Below are 12,201 nucleotides of genomic sequence, written 5' to 3'. Positions count from 1 at the left end.
AGAGCAATGGTGCGATCTCAGCTCACTGCAACCTCCACCTCCTGGGTTCAAGTGATTCTCCTGCTTCAGCCTCCCGAGTAGCTGAGATTACAGGTGCTCGCCACCACACCTGGCTAATTTTGTATTTTTAGCAGAGACGGGGTTTCTCCATGTTGGTCAGGCTGGTCTCAAACTCCGTACCTCAGGTGATCCACTCACCTCAGCCTCCCAAAGTGCTGGGATTACAGGAGTAAGTCACCATGCCCGACCACTACTTTCATTTTCATTAAGTGTTTTCTAATGAAATATTTCAATTGTTTAACTTTTTACTATTTGTTAGTTTCTTTAGGGGTTACTGTATTATAAATATGAGGCTTATCAGATGAGCTGCAGGTTTATATTAATCGCTTGATTCCAGTGAGATACAGAAATGCTGCACCTGTGTAGCTCTGTTCCTTCCTGCCCCCCAACTTTTATGGCATTATTAATACATACTACATCCATGAATATTATACGCCAAAACAGTGCATTTTAATTAGCACTTTACCATCGATCGTCATGTCCCTTGCTGCCTTTGCTCCCTCTCACTCACCTCCTTCGTGCTGTTATTGGCCAACAGGTAAGTATTCTTATGTGTTATACAGTAACAGGACTTTACAAACATTTATACAGTTGCCTTTATTTTTTTTTATTTTTTTTTTTTTTGAGACGGAGTCTCGCTCTGCCGCCCAGGCTGGAGTGCAGTGGCCGCATCTCAGCTCACTGCAAGCTCCGCCTCCCGGGTCTACGCCATTCTCCTGCCTCAGCCTCCCGAGTAGCTGGGACTACAGGCGCCCGCCACCTCACCCGGCTAGTTTTTTGTATTTTTTAGTAGAGACGGGGTTTCACCGTATTAGCCAGGCTGGTCTCGATCTCCTGACCTTGTGATCCGCCCGTCTCGGCCTCCCAAAGTGCTGGGATTACAGGCTTGAGCCACCGCGCCCGGCCTACAGTTGCCTTTAAAATAATTTAAGAAAATAAGTGGGAAAAAACTGATACAGGGTGGCCCAGGGCTCCACTGCAGACAAAAACAGGAATTCTTACCTCACATTGTTAGAAGCTCTCTGGCTGGCCTCAGGCCCGTCTATACAAAGATCCTCTTACCAGGCAGTGGATTCCAAGGACTTACAGTTTTCTCCAGTAGCCGATCAAAGGCTGGTCCGAAAGACCTATGAAATGTGCATCGTTTGGACAACGGAGGCCTGCTGCGTTATGCAGCGTTTCAAATGGAAAAGTTACTTCATTTGCATAGCATCATCTCTCTCGACCCTGCTGGTAGAGGAAGATAAGAACAGTCACGGTAAAAAGGTAGAGATAAGTTCAGACTCATAGTGGTGCTATTAAGTTTATTAGGAAGTGATTGTGAGTAAGTGAAAGATCTAACATTCACATCATAGAGGAGGTGTTGGGACACCACAGAATCTCATTTGAATTTGTGAATTGAGTCCAGTTCCCAGTACTTTCGGTGTCACCAATCCTCCTGCACACCTACGTGGTTTTTCTTAGGACTCAGTGGTCTTTGAGGATGTGGCTGTGGACTTCACCCTGGAGGAGTGGGCTTTGCTGGATTCTGCTCAGAGGAACCTCTACAGAGATGTGATGCTGGAGACCTTCCGGAACCTGGCCTCAGTAGGTAAGGATGACATCATTCCTTCACTTGGTTTTTAATGAACTCATTTCTTTCTCATCAGTTCTGTTTCAAGATTTGAAATGTGGGAAAGGACTAAGGTACACATATTCACAGCCACCATGGACCTAGAATCTAATCATTATTCTCTAACAGTGAAAACGTGTGTGAAACAGATGTTATTTCTGTCTTGGTTTAAAGGACTTGAAGTTCCTTTCGTGAAATTAGTATGGGTATAGATTTCATTGGTCATTTAGGATCACAGAGTGGTTCCTTGTTTGATACCTGTGACTTACTGTGTTTGTGAAATACCTAACATTTTGACCCCTGATGTCTGTTACTGATGAAGTCCTCAAAATGCTAAACTCCTCATTGTCTTCCTTTGCTTAATACGTGTCTCATTCCTTATGAGATTTGTTCACTTTTTTGTTTCAGATAATAAGACTCATTTTAAAGCCAGTGGGTCAGTTTCTCAGCAGGATACGTACAGGGAAGAAAAATCTAAGGAACAGACAATACCAAACTTCACAAGAAATAATTCCTGTGCCTACACTTTAGAAAAAACTTGTGAAGGCTATGGCACTGAAGATCACCACAAGAATCTGAGGTGAGATGCACTCACAAGAGAAATAAGTCATCTAGGAGAAAATCTTTGTATGCAATTAAATATATATATAAGTATTGCTCCAAATATAAGCATTGCTCCAAATTTTAACCAAAAAAAAATTTGTATTTGATTTAGACACTGAAAATTTGAAACATAATTGCTAGAAATAATGACAGGGGGCCGGGCATGGTGGCTCACACCTGTAATCCGAGCACTTTGGGAGGCTGAGGCAGGCAGATCGTGAGGTCAGGAGATCAAGACCATCCTGGCTAACATGGTGAAACCCCGTCTCTACTAAAAATACCAAAAAAATTAGCTGGGCGTGGTGGCAGGTGCCTGTAGTCCCAGCTGCTCAGGAGGCTGAGGCAGGAGAATGGCCTGAACCCGGGAGGCGGAGCTTGCAGTGAGCTGAGATTGCACCACTGCACTCCAGCCTAGGCAACAGAGCGAGACTCCGTCTCAAAAAAAAAAAAAAAAAAAACAACAAAAGACATTACAGGAAAACCCCATATATAATAAATACTGCATTAATAAGTATGTCTCTTCAATTCAGAATAGAAAAATTTCATGTACACTGAAATGTAGTTAGAAATGTATTTCTAATACTTGTTAATACATATCAACAAATCATTGCCAAACATACCATAAATAAAAATGTTTCTCATTTTTAACAGAAATCGTATGGTGGACAGATGCTGTAACAATAATGAAGGTAGTCAATATGGAGAAGCCATCCATCAAATGCCAAATCTTACCCTGTTCAAGGAAATTTCTGCTGGAGAAAAACCGTATGAATGCACCAAGTGTGGGACAGTCTTCACGCATGTTTCTTCTCTTAAAAGGCACATCACGTCTGTGTGTGGACGAAAAGCGCCTCTGTGTGAGGAATATAAGCAGGTCTGCGTTTGTCCCTCACACTTACACAGTCATGGAAGAACCAACACTGAGGAGAAGCCCTATAAGTGTCAAGCATGTGGGCAAACTTTCCAACATCCCCGTTCCCTCTCTCAGCACGTGAAGACTCACACAGCAGAGAAAACCTATAAGTGCGAGCAGTGTCGGATGGCATTTAATGGGTTTGCAAGTTTCACTAGACATGTGAGAACTCACACAAAAGACAGGCCATATAAATGTCAGGAGTGTGGGAGAGCCTTCATTTATCCCTCGACATTTCAAAGACACATGACAACACACACTGGAGAGAAGCCCTATAAATGTCAACACTGTGGGAAAGGCTTCAGTTACCCCCAGGCTTTTCAAAGACATGAGAAGACGCACACGGGACAGAAGCTCTATGAATGCAAGCAGTGTGGGAAAACATTTAGTTGGTCTGAAACCTTGCGAGTACACACGAGGATCCACACTGGGGAGAAACTCTATAAATGTGAAAACTGTGGGAAGGCTTTTACCTCTTCCAGATCATTCCAAGGTCATTTGAGGACACACACGGGAGAGAAACCTTATGAGTGTAAACAATGTGGAAAAGCCTTCACTTGGTCCTCAACGTTTAGAGAACATGCGAGAATTCACACACAAGAGCATCTCTATAAATGTGAACACTGTGGGAAGGCTTTTACCTCTTCCAGATCATTCCAAGGTCATTTGAGGACGCACACTGGAGAGAAGCCTTATGAGTGTAAACAATGTGGGAAAACCTTCACTTGGTCCTCAACGTTTAGAGAACATGTGAGAATTCACACACAAGAGCAGCTCTATAAATGTGAACACTGTGGGAAGGCCTTTACTTCTTCCAGAGCATTCCAGGGTCATTTGAGGATGCACACTGGAGAGAAGCCTTATGAGTGTAAACAATGTGGGAAAACCTTCACTTGGTCCTCAACCTTACATAATCACGTGAGGATGCACACTGGAGAGAAACCTCACAAATGTAAACAATGTGGGATGTCCTTCAAGTGGCCCTCCTCCTTCCGAAACCATCTGAGGATGCACGCAGGACAGAAATCCCACGAATGTCAATCACACTCAAAAGCCTTCAGTTGTCAAGTCATTCTTTCTAAAACCAGTGGGAGTACACACTGAAGAGAAATTCTATAAGTAACATGGGATAACCTCACATTAATTCATGTCTAATTTGCCACAAACTTCACACCAGGAGAGAAATATTACAAGTATGATATTGTACTTGTCAATACCTCATTTGTCAAACAGAGCCATTAGAGAAAATAATTCTCTAAGTCCTCTTTCAGATATAATACCTATGTTTTCATAGTTAAGTGTTTTATCTCTTAGAGTCCAGCTCTGTCACCCAGGCTGGAGTGCAGGGGCATGATCTCAGCTCACTGTAACCTCTGCCTCCTAGGTTCATGCCATTCTCCTGCCTCAGCCTCCCGAGTAGCTGGGACTACAGGCGCCGCCACCACACCTGGCTAATTTTTTGTATTTTTAGTAGAGACGGGGTTTCACCGTGTTAGCCAGGATGGTCTCGATCTCCTGACCTCGTGATCTGCCCATCTCGGCCTTCCAAAGTGCTGGGATTACAGGCATGAGCCACCGTGCCCGGCCTCTTAAATATTTTCATTTCGAACTGTATTAGACCCAAAGGTGATTTGGAGTGTACTTTGAACATGACAGAATTTTTATAGCTTCTATATTTTTCTGTTTGGCATCATTACAACAATGAAACTTTGGTATTTTTTATTCTTACTGGCCTACTGCTACAGATAGTGGATATCACTTACCTATTTTAAATATTGTACCTTACCAAAATTGTTTTGCAAAACCTTGTAAATATGCAAAGTTCTCTATAAAGTATAGTCTCTAATCATCTTTTGTAATTTGTTTTTCCTCATTTCTCACTGGGAGTTAGACAGTAGCCTTTGAATTAGGAAGGGGGACCTATACGACAAGAATCAATCTACAGATGGTTTTGTTATGGATATATGTGTAAGGCTGGGAAAGACATTTCCCTGAATGCCTTTCCTTTATGGCACCAAGTTAAAATCTGCTCATTTTCTACTTTGCATGAGGTTTGGCAGTTAGGACTTGAGAAGTCATTACCCGCTTTGTAGAGCCAGCATACTCAGTGACATCAAGGTGGCACTCAGGTGCACCATACACATGGCCTTCTGGATCACTGTATTGATTCCTGCCCCTATTAATGAAGAGTATCTCTACAACAGACACCAGCTGCCTAACTTTCAGCCAGATGTCTCCATGAGCTCCCCCAACATGAATACATTTAGTTCAGATTCCTAGAACACCTGCCATGTCCACCAGGCCACTGATCCTGACTGTCGTAGTGATCATCTCTGAAGCTCTGACTCCCTCCTTTAGGTCTTACCTTATTTTATTTTTATTTTATTTATTTATTTTTTTGAGACAGAGTCCCGCTCTGTTGCCCAGGCTGGAGTGCAGTGGCACGATCTCGGCTCACAACCTCTGCCTCCTGGGTTCAAGCGATTCTCCTGCCTAGCCTCCTGAGTAGCTGGGATTACAGGCAAGCACCACCATGCTTGGCTAACTTGTATTTTTAGTAGAGACGGGGTTTCACTATGTTGGCCAGGCTGGTCTCGAACTCCTGACCTTGGGATCCGCCCGCCTCGGCCTCCCAAAGTGCTGGGATTACAGGCGTGAGCCACTGCACCCAGCCCAGGTCTTACCTTATTTTTATACTAAACATTTTGTTCTTTTGTTCTCTTAGTACTGCTTATGGTTCTGTGTGCAGACACAACCATGACAGCCAAAAATCACACACACAAGCCAAAAATCACACACACAAACGTCTGATCATGTACAGCATCGCTGAATGACTACTTAGTCCATCCATGTAAGAATAATCACTTATATCAGGCAGACTGAGTTTCCTATTACTCAGAGCTAAGTGCAACCCTTCAGTATGTGTTCAATACTATGTTTAATTACATGCTATTAAGAACAAGACACTTTTTGTCAAATTCCTCTGTAGTTGTTTCTTAGATTCTATGAACCATGTTCAGATAAACTGTATACTAACAAACATTTTTACTCTGAAGATATAAATATTCCATTGCAATTATGGAATATGAAATCAACTTTGTAATTTTGTCAATTTAGGCACTATTTATTAGTATTACCGGATTTGTACAGTTCATGCACTCTTCTTAAAGATCAATTTTTTATATACTTAAAACTTTTGACATTAACATAACTTCTTTTTTTTTTGAGATGGAGTCTCGCTCTGTCGCCCAGGCTGGAGTGCAGTGGCGCAATCTCGGCTCACTGCAAGCTCCACCTCCCGGGTTCACGCCATTCTCCTGCCTCAGCCTCCCGAGTAGCTGGGACTACAGGCGCCCGCCACCACACCCTTCTAATTTTTTGTATTTTATTTATTTATTTTTTTATTTTTTTTTTTTTTTTTGAGGCGGAGTCTCGCTCTGTAGCCCGGGCTGGAGTGCAGTGGCCGGATCTCAGCTCACTGCAAGCTCCGCCTCCCGGGTTCACGCCATTCTCCTGCCTCAGCCTCCCGAGTAGCTGGGACTACAGGCGCCCGCCACCTCGCCTGGCTAGTTTTTTGTATTTTTTAGTAGAGACGGGGTTTCACGGTGTTCGCCAGGATGGTCTCGATCTCCTGACCTCGTGATCCACCCGTCTCGGCCTCCCAAAGTGCTGGGATTACAGGCTTGAGCCACCGCGCCCGGCCTAATTTTTTGTATTTTTAGTAGAGACGGGGTTTCACCGTGTTAGCCAGGATGGTCTTGATCTCCTGACCTCGTGATCCGCCTGCCTTGGCCTCCCAAAGTGCTGGGATTACAGGCATGAGTCACCACGACCGGCACTCCTACCTAACAATCTTTTTTTTTTTTTTTTTTGAGATGGAGTCTTGCTCTGTCGCCCAAGCTGGAGTGCAGTGGCGCGATCCTGGCTCACTGCAAGCTCCGCCTCCTGGGTTCACGCCATTCTCCTGCCCCAGCCTCCCGAGTAGCTGGGACTACAGGCGCCCGACACTGCGCCCGGCTCATTTTTTTTTGTATTTTTAGTAGAGACGGGGTTTCACCGTGGTCTCGATCTCCTGACCTTGTGATCCGCCCGCCTCGGCCTCCCAAAGTGCTGGGATTACAGGCGTGAGCCACCGCGCCCGGCCCTACCTAACAATCTTAACCAAAGAACTACTCAGGGGTATTTAAATGGTGGGGAGCAATAGATACACAGTTGTGCATTTTTGGAGCTGACAGTAATTGTTGGGGGAAACCCCACCCCTGATATTTAACGTGGGTTCTTTCCTATTTCCCTAAATGTCTCGGCTGGTTCGAGAAATAAAGGGAAAGAGTATGAGGGAGAAATTTTAAAGCTGAGTGTCCAGGGGAGACATCACATGTCAGCAGGTTCCGTGATGTTCCCCGAGCCGTAAAACCAGCAAGCTTTTATTAGTGATTTTCAAAAGGGGAGGGAGTGTACGAATAGGGTGTGGATCACAGAGATCACATATTTCACAACGTAATAAAATATCACAAAGCAAGTGGAGGCAGGGCGAGATCACAGGACCACAGGCTGGGGCGAAATTAAAATTGCTAATGAAGTTTTGGGCATGCATTGTCATTGATAACATCAGGAGACAGGGTTTGAGAGCAGACAACCTGTCTGACTAAAATTTATTAGGTGGGAATTTCCTCATCCTAATAAGCCTGGGAGTGCTACAGGAGACCGGGGCTTATTTCATCCCTTCGGCTTCGACCATAAAAGACAGACGCCGCCAAGGGGGCCGTTCATAGACCTACCATCAGGGGGCATTCTCTTTCTCAGGGATGTTCCTTGCTGAGAAAAACAATTCAGCAATATTTCTCCTATGTGCTTTTGAAAGCAGAGAAATATGGCTCTGTTCCATCTGGCTCACCGGCAGTCAAGAGCTTAAAGTCTTATCTCCCTTGTTCCCTGAACATTGCTGTTATCCTGTTCTTTATTCAAGGTGCCCAGATTTCATATTGTTCAAACACACATGCTCTACAAACAATTTGTGTAGTTAACGTAATCATCATGGGGTCCTGAGGCGACATACATCCTCCTCAGCTTACGAAGATGATGGGATTAAGAGATTAAAGACAGACATAGGAAATCACAAGGGTATTGACTGGGGAAGTGAGAAGTGTCCATGAAATCTTCACACTTTATGTTCGGAGACTGCTGTAAAGACAGGCATAAGAAATTATAAAAGTAGCCGGGCGCGGTGGCTCACGCCTGTAATCCCAGCACTTTGGGAGGCCGAGGCGGGCGGATCACAAGGTCAGGAGATCGAGACCACGGTGAAACCCCGTCTCTACTAAAAATACAAAAAATTAGCCGGGCGCGGTGGCGGGCGCCTGTAGTCCCAGCTACTCAGGAGGCTGAGGCAGGAGAATGGTGTAAACCCAGGAGGCGGAGCTTGCAGTGAGCCGAGATCGCGCCACTGCACTCCAGCCTGGGCAACAGAGCGAGACTCCGTCTCAAAAAAAAAAAAAAAAAATTATAACAGTATTAATTTGGGGAACAATAAATGTCCATGAAATCGTCACAATTTATGTTCTTCTGCCATGGCTTCAGCTGGTCCCTCCGTTCGGGGTCCCTGACTTCCCTCAACAGGTAATGACTCCCCGTCACAATCAACACAGGGGTATGCTTCAGCTTCATTTTTACAATGGTTGAAACTGTTAGGCCATGTGATATGTGGTCATGAATTTGAGCGCGTGCATTCTGATCAGAGGGTTCCCATTTGATGTGGACCACAGAGCATCTTACTACAAGTTGTAAGCTGCGTGTTAGCCTAGCTCCTGCTGTAGCAGATCCCTCTCCAGGCTCTCCTGCATTCCAACCTGGATGTTCCCTGGCAGCTATGATGTTAAAGTGAAAAATACTGAATTTAATACTAGGGGCACATTTGCAATTATTTTAAAAGGGGGGAGGGGGTTTTCATAAAAGCCTTTGTATGGCCAGGCCCAGTGGCTGACGCCTGTAAATCCCAGCACTTTGGGAGGCCAAGGCAGGCAGATCACCTGAGGTCAGGAGTTCAAGATCAGCCTGGCCAACATGGTGAAACCCCGTCTTTACTTAAAAAATACAAAAATTAGTCGGGCGCGGTGGCTCACGCCTGTAATCCCAGCACTTTGGGAAGCCGAGGTGGGCATATCACCAGGTCAGGAGATCGAGAGCATCCTGGCTCACGTGGTGAAATCCCGTCTCTACTAAAAATACAAAAAATTAGCTGGGCGTGGCCAGGCGCCTGTTGTCCCAGCTACTCGGGAGGCTGAGGCAGGAGAATGGCGTGAACCCAGGAGGCGGAGCTTGCAGTGAGCCGAGATCATGCCACTGCACTCCAGCCTGGGCGACAGAGCGAGACTCCATCTCAAAAAAAACCGAAAACATAAAAGCCTTTGTAATACGTGGCTCTTGCATCTGAATATTAAAAATTGACACAAAACATTAGAGTTTGGCAAGGGCATAACCCAGGCACTGTGACCTCTCCACCCATTCCTGACACTGGGCTCTTGACCCCTCCACCTGGGGGATGTCTCACTGCTGATTGTGTTTGGCTTTCTGGATTCACTGCTGTTTGTAACCGTGGATGGACAGTTTGACCCTGCTTCCCTCACCTTCTCCTGGTACACACAACTTAGTAAGGCAGTTATCCCTCAGAAACAGACTGATCTTTTCTGAGCTGCTCACTGAATAAATGATCAGGACAAAAGGGATGGGAGGTTATGTAAAGCCATCTTGAAATTTTTTTGAAAACTTCAGATTTTATCACAACCAATTTTTAAACCTGTGTCTTTGAGTACATTGTATTAAAAGGTTTTTCTGGGCTGGGCATGGTGGCTCAAGCCTGTAATCACAGCACTTTGGGAGGCTGAGGCGGGTGGATCACGAGGTCAGGAGATCGAGACCATCCTGGCTAACATGGTAAAACCCCATCTCTACTAAAAATACAAAAAATTAGCTGGGCGTGGTGGCGGGCGCCTGTAGTCCCAGCTACTCGGGAGGCTGAGGCAGGAGAATGGCGTAAACCTGGGAGGCGGAACTTGCAGTGAGCTGAGATCTGGCCACTGCACTCCAGCCTGGGCGACAGAGCGAGACTCTGTCTCAAAAAAAAAAAAAAAAAAAAAGGTTTTTCTGTGGAAAAACTTTGTTTGTCATATTCCATACAACCCTTCCAGAAGGAAGATCTGGATAACACTAAGGGATGATTTTTAAATGTGAAACGATTGCCAGATGAGACACAGTGATTTTGTAACAGGAGGAAATATCCAAAAGCATCTGAGGAGGTGGCTGGGGGAGGGCAGAGGCCAGTGTTCATCTTATTTTTCAGAATCTTTCCTGCAACCTCTTCCTTCCTCCTGAAGGAAAACCCTCTGTGCTGCTTTCCAAATTCCCATGAGTTCTTTTCATTTTATTTTATTTATTTTTTGAGACAGAGTTTCACTTTTGTCACCCAGGCTGGAGTGCAATGGCGTGATCTTGGCTCACTGCAACCTCCACCTCCTGGGTTCAAGCGATTCTCCTGCCTTGGCCTTCCAAGTAGCTGGGATTACAGGCATGCACCACCATCCTCGGCTAATTTTGTATTTTCAGTACAGATGGGGTTTCACCATGTTGGTCAGGCTGGTCTCGACCTCCTGACCTCAGGTGATCCACCTGCCTCAGCTTTTCAAAGTGCTGGGATTACAGGCGTGAGCTACCACGCCCGGCCCCCGTAAATTCTTTGAATGCACACTGACTGCTGAGCCTAGACCACCCTGACAGGCTGTGAGGGAGCCCGGCATGGCCCAGCTGCTATACCTGCCCTGCAGAACACCCTGAGGGCCACACTGGTGAAAGTGATGATCTGTCCTGTAGACAAGCAAACCATGTGGAACTGACTGCCTCAGGCAGTCTCTCTGACATCAGGGACTAAACTCACTTCACTGGACAGAACTGAGAATTCTCCCTACAGGGGGAGGCTGCACTGAGTGTCTGTTAACCTTCACTGCCGACTAATGGATGTCTTGCTTGGGTTGCCCTGAAAATTGTCAACTCAGTTTCCAGCAGTACCTTGTGTGTCCTGCGGGACTGTCATCAGGTGTGGAACCTATCAGGACACTGTCGGAGCTGTGGAATGCAGTCAGTGCAGCTTCAAATTACTGGCAAGAGTTGTGCTCTACCACACACTTGGTAACTTAGGGCAGGTAAAAAAGGATTAATATGTAAGTTTAAGAAGGAAGCCAGGTGACTTTCTTTTTTTCTTTTTTTTTTTTTTTTGAGACGGAGTCTTGCTCTGTCACCCAGGCTGGAGTGCAGTGGCCGGATCTCAGCTCACTGCAAGCTCCTCCTCTGGGGTTCCCGCCATTCTCCTGCCTCAGCCTCCCGAGTAGCTGTGACTACAGGCACGCGCCACCTCGCCTGGCTAGTTTTTTGTATTTTTTAGTAGAGACGGGTTTCTCCGTGTTAGCCAGGATGGTCTCGATCCCCTGACCTTGTGATCCGCCCGTCTCGGCCTCCCAAAGTGCTGGGATTACAGGCTTGAGCCACAGCGCCCGGCCGGAAGCCAGGTGACTTTCTAAAATAGACCTTTATTTTAACTAAGTCCAAAACCCCTAAAGGGCATAGCTGGAATCATTCCTGCAAGCTCATTCCCCCGTGTCCCCCGCGTTGTGACAGTCCTGATAATTATTTTGCTGTAAAGCAGGGGCCAATAGGCTGCACTGCAAAAAACAGAGCAAAGCAGGCCTGAGTGCTATCCCTTGGAAGCCCTGTTTACAAGGTCAGCTGTGTCAAAATTGCACAAGCAATATGGCTTATGCAAAACATCTTTCATTCTGGGCATCTGGAATCTTGGTATTTGCCAAGCAGTGAGTGCTTCATAACCAGCTGGCAATAAAAAAACCCTGGCAGAGTCTCTATTGAGCTTCTCAGGTTGGTGAACAGTTGCACGTGCTGTTACAATTAGTTGCCCAGGCAGTAAAGGCATCTTGTACGACGCCAACCAGGGAGGACCCTTGGAAGCCTG

General features: G+C 45.7%; 2 protein-coding genes across 3 annotated transcripts in view; both read left to right on the top strand.

The window, feature by feature from the left end:
- Nucleotides 1-5,093, top strand: part of ZNF57 (zinc finger protein 57) — an 84,484-nt gene extending 79,391 nt beyond the window's left edge. For both annotated transcript variants that reach the window (XM_050770388.1, XM_050770387.1), the window contains 3 exons: nucleotides 1,525-1,651; nucleotides 2,081-2,252; nucleotides 2,927-5,093. In XM_050770388.1, coding sequence (XP_050626345.1) covers nucleotides 1,618-1,651; nucleotides 2,081-2,252; nucleotides 2,927-4,292 — 1,572 coding nt within the window. In that variant the 5' untranslated portion in view covers nucleotides 1,525-1,617 and the 3' untranslated portion in view covers nucleotides 4,293-5,093. The remainder of the gene's footprint in view (nucleotides 1-1,524; nucleotides 1,652-2,080; nucleotides 2,253-2,926) is intronic.
- Nucleotides 1-12,201, top strand: part of NCLN (nicalin) — a 353,563-nt gene that overhangs the window by 50,059 nt on the left and 291,303 nt on the right. The gene's annotated exons all lie outside the window — the stretch shown is intronic.

Source organism: Macaca thibetana, chromosome 19 (genome assembly GCF_024542745.1).
Source record: "Macaca thibetana thibetana isolate TM-01 chromosome 19, ASM2454274v1, whole genome shotgun sequence".
In the NCBI taxonomy this organism is placed as follows: Eukaryota; Metazoa; Chordata; class Mammalia; order Primates; family Cercopithecidae; genus Macaca; species Macaca thibetana.
This window is presented reverse-complemented; position numbering and strand designations above follow the sequence as displayed.